Consider the following 17,374-nt stretch of genomic DNA (forward strand, 5'->3'; position numbering starts at 1 on the left):
AATTTCAGATAAATGAATAAATAGAAATCACAGTTTGACTTTATAGTTAATCATGTAAATAACTCTATAAGATACTGTATATGTACAAGTGAATGGGTAAGTAATACTATGGGAAAGTACAGAAATTATCACAGAAGTTTTAGTGAAACTGAACTTAAAATTCTGCTAACTGAAGTTTCTACCTTAATGTTATCTTCAAGAGATATCTTAATGTTATCTTAATGTTATACCTTAATGTTATCTTCAAGAGATATGTTATCTTAATGTTATTTTACACAGGAAGCCACCTTCTGAACATTATAAATGAGTGGTCATTTTACAAATACAACTGTGACTGCAATTTAGTCATGGTATCTTAATATTTTTCTCATACACAATACATAGCCTGTCTAATCTTATTTTAAAAGATGAAATTGTAATCACGGTTGTATTCGTAAAATGACTTCATGATATAGTATTAGGAAGGATATTTTTCTGTGTATAAGAAAAATAAGATTAAGGTATCATTACCTTCTGTTTATGGAATACTGAGCAATGGAAATAGTTAACTCAGTGCAAAACTTAAGGATTTAATCTTACCATGGAGTTGTATTCTAAGATGCTTAAACCATCCTCATGTACAGCCAGCCACATGAACGTACTTCCAAGGGACGATGGGGTTATGGGCTATGAAGAGGTAAAAATATACTCTATAACAGATGCTAAACAAAATTACAGAAATGTTTTAGTCTAAATGCAGTACGACATTTCTAAGAACAACAGCAACAACATCTTATTATTAAAAATCTCACTTGAGGAGTAGACAGTGTGGTATAATGGAAAGAACAGTGAATTAGGAGACCCAAATTTGGGTCTTGAATTTGGGTTCGAGACCCAAATCTGTTATTTATTAACATGTGTATTTGGACAGGCCACCTAATCTAACGCCTAGCAGGGTTTGTCTCTCCTTCCTCAGTGTCATGTTACTCTTAACCATCAGTGGTTTCCAGACCTATTGCAACACTGGTTGCGAGTTCCTGAAAGTGTGAGATAACTTATCTGAAACTATGGGCTTCTGTATCCCTAGAGCTCAGCTCTGTGTTTGGCAAACAAAATTCATAATTACTAAATAATACAAATGAGTGAGAGAGTAAATGAGTGGATGGATGAATGAATAAAGAGAAAGAAAGCAGAGCTAAGGGGCTGTCTTCAGTCTACTGATTAAGCCTTCTGAGTGTAAGAAATGATTTTGGCAGGGTAAACTGGATCAGAAGGGAAAAGACAGAGACGCTGATGGCTTTCCTGCTCTTTCCTCAGTGTCCTTTCATGGTTTTCTTTATATTGTTGGAAATTCCCTTATTTCCTTTAAAAAGTTGAATATACTAAACCTGGGGTTACGGTTACCACTTTATATTCTACTCAACTGGATAGCCTCCCCCTACCATTTCTTACTTTTGCAAGAAATAGCTTGGCACCAAAGAATGGCCACTTCCTGGCTACTGTCAAATAGATTCGCACACAATCAGCAGCACTGTGTCCTCGGAGGGCCATCCACCTGGTTGACAGTCGCTGGCAAAGCTGCCTAAAAAAAAAAAAGAACAAAAACACAAAGAGTGTATCATCCTCCCACGATAAAGCTCTCCTTGACCCAATGCTAGACACCACTGGGAGACCTACCCAGGGGACGCTACCCAGGGGAGACCTACCCAGGGGACGCTGTGGCTTAGTGGCACCCATCTAACCACTGTCCACCCCTTGTCCTTTGTGTAGCATTCCTTTCACCAAATTCCCCTATTTGTTAGTGCTCTCAGTATGACCTAGGTTCCCTGCTCCCCACTCCCTTCAGGTAAAAATTTAAAATCTGATAAGCTAACATCAAACCTTTGCATAATTAGCCTAGAATCTGATGGGAATTACTTTCATTTTTAAAGAAGTACAAGAATTGGAGACTCAAGAATGAATCCCCAACGGTGGAATTTAGGTGCTGCCACTCCTGGCTCAGAGAGATGCTGGGTACAGGCGAAACCTCTTAAATCATGAAGGCAACCACTTATTCTACAGAGACAACAGACTAATCACAAATGTTTCTATTTAAAAAAACTTCATGGTGAATTTGGATTTGCCTCTATTTTTGAATCTATGCCTTTTCTTTATAAGTTTTCAAAAATCAAAACTCCAAATTAATAGAGTGGAATTAAAAATTTTTATTAAAAAACTTTGTGTAAGAACATACTTTATTTTTATTCCAATTTCTTTTTAATGGAATACCCTAAGAGGTAAAAAAATTTTGGTAGGTAAATATTTCATAAAATTAAACCTATTAGCCAATTTTTTCCTTTTATTTTTTAGCAAGGTTAATTTGGACAATAATGAATAAGATCAAATAAAAAGAGGATCTTAAGGCACATTTTTTTCTTATTGAAAAAGTTTAAATCTAGCTACTAAAGTTTCCAGACACATCTCAAATAAAAACAACTATAACCTCTTGGTATTCAACAGTATTTTAAAAATCTTGAGCAAATCGTTACGCATAATTTTTTTCATCTTTAAAATTTGTACAGAAAAATATCCCTGAAAAACTAGTGCACATCTGCCCTTTAAATAGTTCTTTACCTTAGCTGTTCTTCAGAAGAGTCATCTCTATACCTTTTAGGATAAAATTTCTCTATGACTTGTTTTAGAGTTTGATTTGCTTTGCACTGATTAGTAACATGACCTGCTGGAGTGGAAAAAGGTCTTTCAAAATCTCCAATCTCCACCTAATTGAAAACCCAAAAAAGAGAAAATAGAGGATATTTTAAAAGAATTTTTAGAAAGAAAATTAGTTTTATTTTTTTCTAAACACTGTAACATACAACAGATAAATCTATTTCTCATGATTGTGTGAGTATGGAATTTGTAATCATATAAAAATACTATTATTTAAATCTAAATTTCATTTGAAGTTTAATTATGAAACAAGTCTATAATTCAAGCATTCCACGTGGGCTTCCCTGGTGACTCAGCTGGTAAAGAATCTGCCTGCAAAGCAGGAAACCCAGGTTTGATTCCTGGGTTGGGAAGATCCTCTGCAGAAGGAAATGGCAACTCACTCCAGTATTCTTGCCTGGGAAATCCCATGGTCAGAGGAGCCTGAAGGGCTTCAGTCCACAGAGTTGCAAAGAGTTGGGCACGACTGACTAACATGATACGATATAGTTTCATTTCTACATTAATCATCCTAGGTTAAAATCTGACAGTACAGTATTTGCTCAAGGTCACTTAACTCTACTACTGCCTGTAACAAAACTAGATAATTTTCATTTTAAAGGTACAATTTTGGTTGGTGATAAGGCAAAAATCAGTTAGAAATGAAAAATAGATATAGAGCTATGAAAACTCTTTTTAAAGTATTACTTGCACTTTTCAAGGGTCTCTACTGAATATAATGGGAGCAAGTACTACATTCTCATCACTTCCTAGATTTTCTCCATAATTGTGACTGTATGCATCCCCTCAAACTATTGCTCAGTTTTTTCTGGAAACAACGCTCTTATCTAGTTCTTACTCTGGCCAGCTACTGTCTAAATTCCTCAGCTGAGCTTTGCTCTTACAGTCAATTCTTATAATTTTCTAGGTTCCCTGTTCTTGGTCTGGCTTTGCTGTTCAACTTTGTCACTCCCATCTCCTCTCTAATCAGTTGTTGTTCAGTTGCTCAGTCCGATCCAACTCTTTGCGACCTCATGGACTGCAGCACACCAGGTTTCCCTGTCATTCACCATCTTGTGAGGTATTATCCTAATTTCCTTACACCAAATAAAAGCTGTCCATCTGCTCTTCAAATACACTGAAATCCTGCCCCCAGAGCAAGCTTTTCATTGTCCCCACCTATCAGTAGACAGTACTCAGCACAGCTAGCTGTGAACCCTTAGACCAGGATTTAACCTCCAAAGATATGGCAGTTGTATAAACAATAGTTATAAACATAGTAAGCTATTTAAGGCAACCCTGGCTGTTAGGAAACCCTGTAATGGAATATTCAAGTTCCAGGTCACTCTCTATGGCCCCAGGCATACTGTATAGCACAGAATGATCACAATAAATGTTTGGAGAATTAAGTCCAAATATTTGGAGAGTCAACTTAGGTATTCCCCATATGGCGCTTCCTAGGTGATATGAGTGGTAAGGAACTTGCCTGCCAATGCAGGAGACATAAGAGACGTGGGTTCAATCCCTGGGTCAGGAAGATTCCTTGGAGGAGGGCATGGCAACCCACCCCAGTATTCTTTCTTGCATGGAGAATTCCATGGACAGAGGAGCCTGGCAGGCTATAGTCCATGTGTGTGTATTAATTGCTCAGTCGTGTCTGACTCTGTGCAACCCCATGGACTCGTCTGTCCATGGAATTCTCCAGACAAGAATATTGGAGTGGGTTGCCATTTTCTCCTCAAAAGAAGTCCATGGGGTCACACAAAGTGGGAAAAAACTTAGCAACCGAGCATGCATGCATGCTTTCCCCATATGCCTCACATCAACATGGCACATTACCAGACACCATATACAATTAGAACATCAGCTCCAAGAACTTCCTGATTAAGACAGAGGACATCAACAAGGACCTACTAATACTCAAATTACAACAGAAATAACTTTATCTTCTACAGAGCTCAGATTTCCTTAGTGTATTTCATTTATCTCTGCAAAAACTACTCTGAAGAAGTGATCAGAGGTATTATTTCCTTTTCCTTTTGTAGATGGAGAAATAATACTTTTTAGTTAGTAAAGCACTCAGAATTTTCTAGATGCATTGTTTTACCTTTCTACTCCTTTCAAAAATTCATCTAAAACATTAGAAGTATGTATTTCCAGAGAATGTGATAATTTTTCCTGGAGATAATTTTTTCTTTCTCCACAAAATTAAGTGTTAAGAAAACGAACTTAAATTTTAGCAAAAATGAGAGTGATTTTAACAGGGCCTCTGTGATGTTAGAGAATCAAAGCCTAGATAAGCAGATAATCAAAGCCCAGCACATGATAAGAAATTACTCCTAATCCTATCACCAAGAAAATCTGTGACTTAGTTCTTTCCTCAGCTTTTTATCACTGCAAAAACAGAATACTAGGTGTAGTATGAATGCTTTAGAGTCTGATGACCATAAAGTTACTATGAAAGTAAACTAAATTATCAACTATTCATGCATCCAAGAACATGGTGGAGAATGGACTGTGTATAAAGCACTGTGCTAGATACAAAGATGAATAAGGAGAGCCCTTGCTTTCAGGAAGGCCATTGGGGTCAGGACAGTAATAGATACATGCAAGGCATTACTGAAACCTTAAGAGGAACATTTAACCAATCCAGGAAGAATTCAAGAAAGGTTTCTGGTATGAGTGACACCTAAGATAAAAATGAAAGGATCACCTGAAGTTAACAGGTAGAGGCATGGGAGCAGAGGTCTGTAAACAGAGGAGACAAACAAGTAACGCATAAAAGGAAAGAATAAGTGAATCATATACAACTCAGGACCATAAAGTTCAAGATAGAGAGTATTAAGGGATGAGGTTGGCGAGGCAAGAAGAGTTTAGATCATGACAGTCCTTCCATGTAAACAAGGGAATGATGCAGTGATTCACAAGTTTTTTCAGTATCTCCATTCCAGTCACTGTATTATCAGTGCTGCCTGAAAAACCACCATGGCACAGTTTCTAGGCCCAACCTTAGGAAAATGGCAGCTTCCACATATTGTCTCTTCTGGAACATTGCTCTTGTCACCCTACCACCATTCTGTGAGGAAGCACAAGCAGACACTTGAAGAGGGGACAAGCAGGTGTTCCAATTGATCTAAGTTCCAAATAACAGCCGGCATCAGCCACCAGATGTGTGAGTGAACGAACCTTTCAGGTGATTCCAGCCCTAAGCTATAGAGTCACAACCAGTCTACAAGTTATGCCTACTGATCCCATATGAAGCAGAGACAAGCTGCCGTTACATATCCCTGCCCTAATTGTCATTTGGGGCCGAGTCTTGGAGTCATTTACTATGAAGCAATAGGCAACTGGAACTATCTCTCTAGATTCTGTTTGGAGAATAAAAGTATGTGGGGGACCAGACCAGAGAAAAACAAATTAGTTAGAAGCCTCATGCAGAAGAGCAGGCAGGATATGATGATGGTCTGAACCACAGCAATGGCAGTCAGCATGGAGAGGAGGGGACAGGGTCCCGGAGATGGGGGGGAAGGGAGAGGGAGGGCAGCGGCAGGGGTGATTCCTGGATTTGAAGCTTGCTTGGCAGATTGTGGAAAATTCTTAGAGACGGGAATACCAGACCACCTTACCTGTCTCCTGAGAAATCTGTATGTAGGTCAAGAAGCAACAGTTAGAACTGGACATGGAACAACAGACTGGTTCCAAATCGGGAAAGGAGTGTGTCAAGGCTGTGTACTGTCACCCTGCTTATTTAACATATATGCAGAGTACATCATGTGAAATGCCAGGCTGGATGAAGCACAAGCTGGAATCAAGATTGCCGGGAGAAGTATCAATAACCTCAGATATGCAGATGACACCACCCTTATGGCAGAAAGCAAAGAAGAACTAAACAGCCTCTTGATGAAAGTCAAAGAGTAGAAGTGAAAAAGTTGGTTTAAAACTCAACATTCAGAAAACTAAGATCATGGCATCCCATCCCATCACTTCATGGCAAACAGATGGGGAAACAATGGAAACAGTGAGAGACTTTATTTTTCTGGGCTCCAAAGTCACTGCAGATGGTGATTGCAGCCATGAAATTAAAAGATGCTTGCTCTTTGGAAGAAAAGTTATGACCAACCTAGAGAGCATATCAAAAAGTTGAGACATTACTTTGTGGTCTAAAGTCCATCTAGTCAAAGCTATGTTTTTTCCAGTAGTCATGTATGGATGTGAGAGTTGGACTATAAAGAAACCTGAGCACCAAAGAACTGATGCTTTTGAACTGTGGTGTTGGAGAAGACTCTTGAGAGTCCCTTGGACTGCAGGGAGATCAAACCAGTCAATCCTAAAGGAAATCAGTCCTGAATATTCATTGGAAGGACTGATGGTGAAGCTGAAACTCCAATACTTTGGCCACCTGATGCAAAGAACTGACTCACTGGAAAAGACCCTGATGCTGGGAAAGATTGAAGGCAGGAGGAGATGGGGGTGACAGAGGATGAGATGGTTGGATGGCATCACCAACTCGATGGACATGAGTTTAATCAAGTTCAGGGAGTTGGTGATAGACAGGGAAGCCTGGCGTGCTGCAGTACATGGGGTTGCAAAGATTTGCACATGACTGAGCGAATGAACTGAACTGAACTGGCAGATGGAACAGAGGCAATGTCACAGAGAAGATGCAAATGTGAAGAAAGAAAAAGGAAGACGATTAGCTCCTGATATGCTGAACTTAAGGAGCCCATGAAAGCAATATGAACTGAGAGATAAGCTCTGGGAATCACGGGCATAGGTGGTAGATAAAATGAAGAGAGTGACTAAGATGTCTTGAGATGGTAGGAGTGAGGAGACCAAAAACCCTGGGGAATCTAAGCCAACAACACATCATTTTCCCTTAATTAAAATGTGCAGAGACCCAGGTGGGGTAGGGACTCTGCATTGCCTTTCATGACCATTCTCTTATCTTTCTGAGTAATAAAACCTTTGAATTTTTTAACACTCATTGCTGCCCAGCTGAGACCACATTTTCTAGTGTCTCTTGTAGGTTGGCAAGATCAGGTGACTTAAGTTTGACCAAAGAAACATAAATGGAAACGTTCTATATAACTGCTAGGAAGATTCTCAAAAGCAGGAAGGCATGCCCTTCTTCAGTTCTTCCTCCATTCTGATGCCTGGAACACTGATGTAATGGCTGGAGCTCTGGCAGATCCCCAGGACCATGAAAATGACGACAGAACGGAGGTGAGGACAAAGTACACGTCCCTCTTGACTGGAGACACACCAGAATGCCTATCTCCCGCTGGGGAGGGGAAGATTTCTCCCCACTATCCATCTAGAGAACTTTAACTTGGTCTAATAATTGAACTGACACCAGACCGATTATCAGGAGAAATTAACCAGCTGAGTGCACAGAGGCCTCAGAGATACGCTGTATGCATGCTAAGTCGTTTTAGTCATGCTGACTCTTTGTGACCCTATGGACAGTAGGCCCCTTGGCTCCTCTGTCTATGAGATTCCCCAGGCAAGAATACTGGGGTCGGTTGCTACGTCCTCTTCTAGAGGATCTTCCCAACCCAGGGATCAAACCCATGTCTCTTACATCTCCTGTATTGGCAGGCAGGTTCTTTACCCAAAGAGCCCCCAGGGAAGCTCACTTATAGATACAAAACCCCTGAAATGACCAAAGCAAGCTATTTATATATCATTTTTAGACAAAGAAACAGTTACCAAGATCTAACAAAACAAAGAGCCTTGTGTTTGGTGTAGAAGACTAGTGAAGTAGTAACAGTTTGTTTATACAGCTTTCTTAGCTTTGAATGCTTAACTGCTGACAAGGATTCTTTCTATCCTCCTCCTAGAGGGAGGACACCTTCACATGGGAGATTTATTTTCAGCTTTTAGGGCAAAAGAGGGACGTTGGAGTGTTTTTTAAGTATATATCATTTTTTTCCCCACCAGTTGTTTCTAAAGTAACTTTAATTCAAAATAATCAACATGTCACTGAGGCATATTTGGGGGCAGACTGCCTTGGGCCCCAACACTTTCTATGTGAGGGACAAATAATACCAATATTTCTTTTTTTGATTGTCACTATTAATTTGCATGTACGGTTTATAGTCATCTTAATTTAATCTTAATTGACATAACAGGTAAATATCAATAGAAGAAAATGTTTTAGCTTTTTAAAAGAATGATCTTACTTGGTTACTGAACATTTTCAGCAAGGCATCCACAACCCCATAGCTCAACACTCAAAATCCTTTATTAAATGCAAAACCTAGTGGGATACTTTCAAGGCAATTAAGAAACTAGGTTATCTTTACGGTACATTGTCTCATTCTGCATCACTGCAATTGTCAGCAATGGGAGTCAAACTGTAATCATAACGCCTGTAATTCTTAAGGTGTTAATCACAGCAAACTGAATTTAAACAATTACGAAAGGTATATTGTTTTAGTATGTTTAATTCAGTGAAGAAATTAGTATTTTACCTTTACAAAATATTGCTCTACATAGCATGGAAGTTACCTGAGCTAAAAGAGCTGCCATTTCTAATGCCAGGTCCCTGTTCAGAGGAAAAAGTCCATTTACTATTTGATCATTTGTCTGATACATTAACAGCAACTTTTCTCTATCAGTCTCTCCTCGAACTTGCATTGAGAAATATAATCTGTAAAAAAAGAGGAAATTTTTTATTAAATGATATACTTACAAAAGAAGAAGGTAAAGAGAAATCCAGAGGACTGATATGGGGTTGTTCTAACAATATTTCTCTCAATGATACAAACTTAGATCATTACGATCTGTTGATGACCTCTATTTCCATTCTTTATAACATTTACCAGCAAACTGAGAAAAACTGCTCTGAAGCTGAGCTTGAGGGGTGCTTCTGTGCTATTTTTATGCTCTGAAATACCTTAGCTGCTACTGAGGAAGGACCTGATACCAGTGGGCTGTATAAACCCAATTCTAAAAACACTCATGGTCTTTCCTACACTCCTTGGATATAACAGGGAATAGGAAATGAAGGTTTCAATTAAAAATCAGTATCAAACGGTCAAATAGGGGCAGTTTTCTCCAGGAATCTAAAAGATAGTACATCTATCTAAAAGTAATTGCACATTTAAATGTTTTGACTCTTTTTTGGCCACATTCTGATAAACAGCCCTAGGATCTCAAATATAGTTTACAGGCTATCATTATTACTTGTTGAAATACGATCTGGCTTTTGTTCACCGAGGTCTTTCTTCATCAATTCAGCGATCCTCTGTATTTAATCACTGTACTGTTTCCTTGTTCTTTTAAATTTTATTTATTTGGCTGTGTTGGATCTTAGATGCATCATGCCAAATCTTTTGCACCATGCAGATCTTTCCTTGCAGCACGTGGAGTCTCTTCTAGTTGCGGTGTAAGGGCCCCAGCTTAGCTGCCCTGCGGCATGTGGGACCTTAGCTCCCCAACCAGGGATTGAACTCGTGTCCTCTGTATCGCAAGGAAGATTCTTAACCACTGGACCACGAGGGAAGTCCTGTGCCACTTCTTTATATGAGGTTTCTAAGGCTCTGACTCCAGGCTACAGAGCAGGCAGAGAGCCCTGTAAACGCTGCAGCAGTGGGGCGGGTAAGCAGCACAGTGACGCACCTTAACACTGTCATGACGACACCGAGGCAGGAAAAGAGAGACAGATCTGGCATCTGTCAGGCGTGTGCTCAATTAACTATAACTGGATTTCCAGCCTTTTTTCCCCATCCACTTGAAGGAGAGGACACACTATCATCAGTTACAAAATTTCTCATGGTAATTATCTCAAATAGCAAGAAATGAGAGGGCAGCAGGTCAGAATCTCAGGGGAAGCATGGGAGGGTGTACTCTGAAAAGCACCTCTTCCCCATTGCTCTGATAATTCCTTCTGTTCACAGCAGCTTAAGAATCACTGGCCTGGGCCATCATTCAGAGTGGTTTCTTGAAAAAAATAATTATCTGTGTCTGCATGATGGCAAACTGTTAACTGATAGAAGAACATGGTTGGGTAACAGAAATAGATTCTCAATTCAAAATGATGTCAGCAAAGGGATATAGAACAAAAAGAATAAAATTTAAGATGAAAGCCCTCCTTTTCTGGCATGTGAACATTTTTGTACTTGGCATATTTCCTTCACTTGAAGTTAAGAACTATGTCTTATTCATAACTATCATGCACTAGGGTTTATTTAGCTAAGTGTAGCCACTGGAAGCTCTATACAGTCAGCAAAAACAAAACTGGGAGCTGACTGTGGCTTATATCGTGAACTCCTTATTACCAAATTCAGACTTAAACTGAAGAAAGTAGGGAAAACCGCTAGACCATTCAGGTATGGCCTAAATTAAATCCCTTATGATTATACAGTGGAAGTGAGAAATAGATTTAAGAGACTAGATCTGATAGACAGAGTGCCTGATGAACTATGGACGGAGGTTCGTGACATTGTGCAGGAGACAGGGATCAAGACCATCCCCATGGAAAAGAAATGCAAAAAAGCAAAATGGCTGTCTGGGGAGTCCTTACAAATAGCTATGAAAAGAAGAGAAGTGAAAAGCAAAGGAGAAAAGGAAAGACATAAGCATCTGAATGCAGAGTTCCAAAGAATAGCAAGGAGAGATAAGAAAGCCTTCCTCAGCGATCAATGCAAAGAAATAGAGGAAAACAACAGAATGGGAAAGACTAGAGATCTCTTCAAGAAAATTAGAGATACCAAGGGAACATTTCATGCAAAGATGGGCTCAATGAAGGACAGAAATGGTATGGACCTAAAAGAAGCAGAGATATTAAGAAGAGGTGGCAAGAATACACAGAACTGTACAAAAAAGATCTTCACGATCCAGATAATCATGATGGTGTGATCACTCACCTAGAGCCAGACACTCTGGAATGTGAAGTCAAGTGGGCCTTAGAAAGCATCACTACGAACAAAGCTAGTGGAGGTGATGGAATTCCAGTGGAGCTATTTCAAATCCTAAAAGATGATGCTGTGAAAGTGCTCACTCAATATGCCAGCAAATTTGGAAAACTCAGCAGTGGCCACAGGACTGGAAAAGGTCAGTTTTCATTCCAATCCCAAAGAAAGGCAATGCCAAAGAATGCTCAAACTACCGCACAATTGCACTCATCTCACATGCTAGGAAAGTAATGCTCTTGTGAACCGTGAACTTCCAGATGTTCAAGCTGGATTTAGAAAAGGTAGAGGAACCAGAGATCAAATTGCCAACATCTGCTGGATCATGGAAAAAGCAAGAGAGTTCCAGAAAAACATCTACTTCTGCTTTATTGACTATGCCAAAGCCTTTGACTGTGTGGATCACAATAAACTGGAAAATTCTGAAAGAGATGGGAATACCAGACCACCTGAGCTGCCTCTTGAGAAACCTATATGTAGGTCAGGAAGCAACAGTTAGAACCGGACATGGAACAACAGACTGGTTCCAAATAGGATAAGGAGTACGTCAAGGCTGTATATTGTCATCCTGCTTATTTAACTTATATGCAGAATTTATCATGAGAAACGCTGGGCTGGAAGAAGCACAAGCTGGAATCAAGATTGCCGGGAGAAGTATCAATAACCTCAGATATGCAGATGACACCACCCTTATGGCAGAAAGTGAAGAGGAACTAAAAAGCCTCTTGATGAAAGTGAAAGAGGAGAGTGAAAAAGTTGGCTTAAAGCTCAACATTCAGAAAACGAAGATCATGGCATCCAGTCCCATCACTTCATGAGAAATAGATGGGGAAACAGTGGAAACAGTGTCAGACTTTATTTTTTGGGGGGGCTCCAAAATCACTGCAGATGGTGATTGCAGCCATGAAAGTAAAAGACACTTACTCCTTGGAAGGAAGGTTACGACCAACCTAGATAGCATATTCAAAAGCAGAGACATTACTTTGCCAACAAAGGTCCATCTAGTCAAGGCTATGGTTTTTCCAGTGGTCATGTATGGATGTGAGAGTTGGACTGTGAAGAAAGCTGAGTGCCAAAGAATTGATGCTTTTGAACTGTGGTGTTGAAGAAGACTCTTGAGAGTCCCTTGGACTGCAAAATCCAACCAGTCCATCCTAAATGAGATTAGTCCTGGGTGTTCATTGGAAGGACTGATGCTGAAGCTGAAACTCCAATACTTTGGCCACCTGATGCGAACAGTTGACTCATTGAAAAGACCCTGATGCTGGGAGGGATTGGGGGCAGGAGAAGGGGACGACAGAGGATGAGATGGCTGGATGGCATCACCGACTCGATGGACATGAGTTTGGGTGAACTCTGAGAGTTGGTGATGGACAGGGAGGCCTGGTGTGCTGTGATTCATGGGGTCGCAAAGAGTCGGACATGACTGAGCAAGCAAACTGAACTGAACTGAGCCATTGGAAGGTTCTTGGTTAAAGTTTGAATTGCTAATACAATAGGAGGGAAAAAAGAACCAAATGTTCAAATGGCTACAGACAAGAAGAGCTAAAGTGCATCTTCTATCATTCCTGGCATGCCAGGAAGACAGCACCTGGGAAGGGAAGATGAAGCACTATGGGCACAGAAGAGAAAAACAATTCCAGACACACATACAGGGACACAACTTGTAGGAATCATAGGCTCAAGCCCCTAACGGAACAGTGTGGGCTCCAACAACTACACAGGGATTTGGAGAGAATGTGGAGAGGAACTAACGAGTCCCCAGAATGATAAAGAAGTCAGAAAATCAAACCCACAGATCTTGAATAGGAAAGGCCCCAGGAACACGATCTGAGTCTGTCTCAATATGACTAGCTTCCGACTGCTCCCCAACCCTGAGGGGGTCTGAGGCAGAGAAGTGGGGCTTCTGTCACAGCAGGAGGGCACACGTGCCCGGCAGGGGCATTCCCAAATATCCTCACTTGACATCGAGGAAACTGAATACCGTGTGATGGGAACCACATCACTGTGTGGACCAGTGACAGCAAACACACACCACCCCAATGGTGCAGAGCTCTCCCAGTACTGCTGGGTACTCCTTTAGCCCGCCTCCAGCCAGCTCCAGATTTCAGTCCTCAGAGCATGTATTTCCTATTGCCTTTCTCATCACCACGTAAGCCTACTGAGGAAGCAGCTTGCCTTCACTCTCCCTTCACTCCTCTGTCCACCATGGCCTGCTGATAACACTACAAAACCTGCAATTGTGACCGGTCCCGCCTTCCCTGTTCTCCTCCGGCCTCTACGGCCACCACCTCTAGTCCTGAGCTCAGGAGTCATCATTCTGCGAGGCCTTCCTCTCTGCTCCCACAACATCTTGCACACAGACATGTGATATTCACAGTGAGAGCGAATATCATTGGGGCATCTACTGTGTAAGCAGGCCCTGATCCAAATGCTTTACATCTGCTAACATTTAGTCCTTCAGGTGACCCTAAGCAGGTACTGTTTTCATCTCCATTTCACGTCAAGGGGACCTGAGGCCCAGAGACGGTGAGTGACTTGCTCATGGCCACAGAGCGAGTGGGGGAGCCAGGATGCTAATCCAGCTGTTTCTGTGCAGAGGCCATGTCCTTCACTGCTCCGCCAGAGTGTGACTGCCACGGCAGTACTCACATTACTAAGAATTCATGTCTTACACGAGCTGTAAGGGTCTAGAAGGCAGGAAACATCCACTCACCTTTGAATCTCTAGGGCTTCAATGAGACCTGGCACTGGCAGACACTGGACAGATGTTTATGGCATGAATGGATAAATGAATGGTGGTGAGAATTGAAAAATATGGAAATTATTTGTCAGAAAAACCTTGAAAAACCCTTCTGTAGCCTTGGGTAAATGGTGTAACTCTCTAAGGCTTCAGTTTCCTCATCTATAAGATGGAGAGGATGATAATATTTACTGAGAGGTACTGTTAGGATTAAATGAGATGATGCATATAAAGAGCTCAGCACAGGGCCTGGTATATGGTTAAGTGCTCAATAAATATTGGTGGTAGTTATTATCACTACTACTATGATGATTCTTCTCTAGAGGTCTTTAGACTCACAAGAGTCTCTTCATACAGGAAGCTTTTTTTTTTTTGGTGTGAACACAGCTGGAAGAAATGGGATAAACTAGGTGACCTGCCAAGAGGCTTCTCGGTTTAGGATTTAATATACATGCTCTCACAGTGCACTAAGGTGGCAGAGATGGGAACCTTAAACTATGCTCCAGAAAATAAAAACAACACAGAATTACTGATAATAAACTTCTGTTTCAAAGACGGGATAAAGAAGAGCTGTTCTCTGCAGGGAAAGACCCTTGCCAGCTTAGTTTTGTTAAAAACATGTCTTGATTTTGGAATTTCAAATAGACAAATAATTTAAACCAAATTAAATAAGTGTTTTATTAATAAATATGAATAGAATTTAAACATTACCAAATAGTTTTATTACTAAAGAGTTTTCCAAATGAGAACAAGTTCAAAACCTATTGATTAGATCTTTAGCCTATAATCTAAATAATTAAAATTCTATAAATTACTAAACATAAATAAAAATTCCATGATAAAGAGAGGTGGTGCTTTAGTTTTGCTTAGCACAGTGGTGCTTGACAGATGAAGAATTAAGTCTGTAGCTGTGTGGTAGGTCACAGCCAGTTCCCCTCCTAACTGTGTCACTGGGCATTAGGGCTTATTTCCTAAGCTATTTATACACATATGCAAAGCATGATCACATTTAGAAACAGTACTTACTCATAGCTGTGGCTACCCAGCCATTTCAGATTCCTGTTAAAAATTAAACCTTATAATTGAGTTGCTTTTCTTCTGATGTCAAAGATACTGTCATGAAATTGTATTTTTTTTTTTGCTAACAAGGCAATGTGTTATTCATGACTGCTTTTGTCCTTCCTGGTGGAGTTTGCTAGAGCTGGCACATTATTCTTATGTCTCTTTCAGACCACTTTTCTCCATTTCATCCATTTCATTTTGGTTCCAACTGTGGCCATCATAGTCAAAATCAGTATGTATTCAGCATTCGTAAGATATGCATTATTAGCTATAGTTTTAGACATGGACTTAATTCCATTTAGTGCCAACAAAACCAAATGAGAATTCCTGAACCTCTTCTAAGTACATAAAAAAACCAAGCAGGTCAGGTCCAGGAGCTGGCTTCCTTCCACAAAAGACACAGGCAGCAACATGACCTCTGGATCAGTGCTTCTCCAAACTTAGCATGAGGAAGAATCACCTGAAGAACTGTTAAAACACAGACTCCAGGGCCTTTTCCCCAGAGATTCTAATTCAATAGGTCTGAAGTGAGACCAAATAATGGGCATTTCGATGTGTTTCCATGTGATACTGAAGCTGCAGATCCAGGACCCACACTTTGAGAATCACTGCTCCCAGCGACCACAGAACTAAAACAATCATCTAAAAGGTCCATAACTTCCAGCTGTTGTTTTGTGCCAGTCACCAAAGGGCCAGAGTGGAAACAGGTTCCTCCAGGACTAGAGCCTGTTCGATTTCTACTACCTAAGTAATCCTGCATATCTCTAGGAGCACGGGATTTTAAAACCTTAGATACCAAAGCTCAACAGTCACTGTCTCATTACCCAGAACTCTTGTGAATCACTCAGCTCATGAATCCCTGAACAGAGAAGCTCTAGTGGCTCATGTGCTAAGTCGCTTCAGTGATGCCCAGCTCTCTGCGACCCTATGGACCTTAGCCAGCTGTCCATGGGGTTGTCTAGGCAAGAATACTGGAGTGGGTTGCCATTCTCTTCTCCAGGGGATCTTCCTGACCCAAGGATTGAACCTGTATTTCTTAGGTCTCCTGCACCAGCAGGCGGGTTCTTTATTACTACCACCAGCTGGACCTTTTATTCGGATCAAAGGAGTCTGTTCAAACAGTGGTGGCCTTTTAGTGGCCGAGTGTATGAGAGGAATCCACAGTACGAAGGCACAATATTTATTTAACCATTCTCCTACTAATAAACATGTGTCCCTTAACACATTTATTTTTCACTGTTATAAAAACTACTGGAATACTCTTGCCCACTTAATGTAGGTATTTCTCTGGGATAAATCATCAGAAAAAGCGATCCTGAACTGGATCAAAGGCTGTTACATTCTTTCTGTTATACAGTACCTTTACTTCTTACATCCCAATATCAGAGCTAGGAACATATTCCAAAAGTAGGCCTCTAAAAAATTTTAAGTCAAGACTACAGCAATAATTCTACCAGGCTCTTACTCTGATATCTTAGATCCCTTATTTTATGAAGTGTAAGAGTCAAATAAAAGAAGCAAAATACAGTTTTTGTTTTTGTTGTTGTTGTACAGTTAATATGACCTGGTCGGTGAACACTGTTTATTAAATACCACCTTCTGCTCATACATGGAAGAAAAGAAGTTAAAAAAAAAAAAGAATAAAGAAAACCCTAGTTTCTGACCATATGCTAAAGTCTATTAAAACTGTACCTGTTATGGGATTCCCTGGTGGTCGAGTGGTTAAGAATCTGCCCACCAATGCCGGACACACAGGTGTGAACGCTGGTCTGGGAAGATCCCACGTGTCAAGAGGCAACTAAGCCCAAGCACCACAACTACTGAGCCCATGTGCTCTAGAGCCCGTGCTCTGCAGCAGCGGAAGCCAACACAATGAGACACCTATGTATCGCAACGAGAGAGCGGCCCCCGCTTGCCGCAGCGAGAGAAAGTCCTTGCAGAGCAACAAAGACCTGGCACAGCCAAAAATAAATAAATAAATACTAAA

The 17,374-nt window shown here is 40.6% G+C and overlaps 1 protein-coding gene across 5 annotated transcripts in view; it reads right to left on the reverse strand.

The window, feature by feature from the left end:
- Positions 1–17,374, reverse strand: part of PLEKHH2 (pleckstrin homology, MyTH4 and FERM domain containing H2) — a 100,802-nt gene that overhangs the window by 5,632 nt on the left and 77,796 nt on the right. For 3 of the 5 annotated variants that reach the window (XM_004005992.4, XM_042246240.1, XM_012172698.4), the window contains 4 exons: positions 9,178–9,319; positions 2,593–2,738; positions 1,432–1,561; positions 580–666 (listed from right to left, as the gene is read on the reverse strand). In XM_004005992.4, the coding sequence (XP_004006041.3) occupies positions 580–666; positions 1,432–1,561; positions 2,593–2,738; positions 9,178–9,319 (505 nt within the window). Of the gene's footprint in view, positions 1–579; positions 667–1,431; positions 1,562–2,228; positions 2,739–9,177; positions 9,320–17,374 lie in introns of those variants that run through there. The other 2 variants (XM_060412222.1, XM_060412223.1) reach the window with 2 other exon arrangements.

Source organism: Ovis aries, chromosome 3 (assembly GCF_016772045.2).
Source record: "Ovis aries strain OAR_USU_Benz2616 breed Rambouillet chromosome 3, ARS-UI_Ramb_v3.0, whole genome shotgun sequence".
Lineage (NCBI taxonomy): Eukaryota > Metazoa > Chordata > Mammalia > Artiodactyla > Bovidae > Ovis > Ovis aries.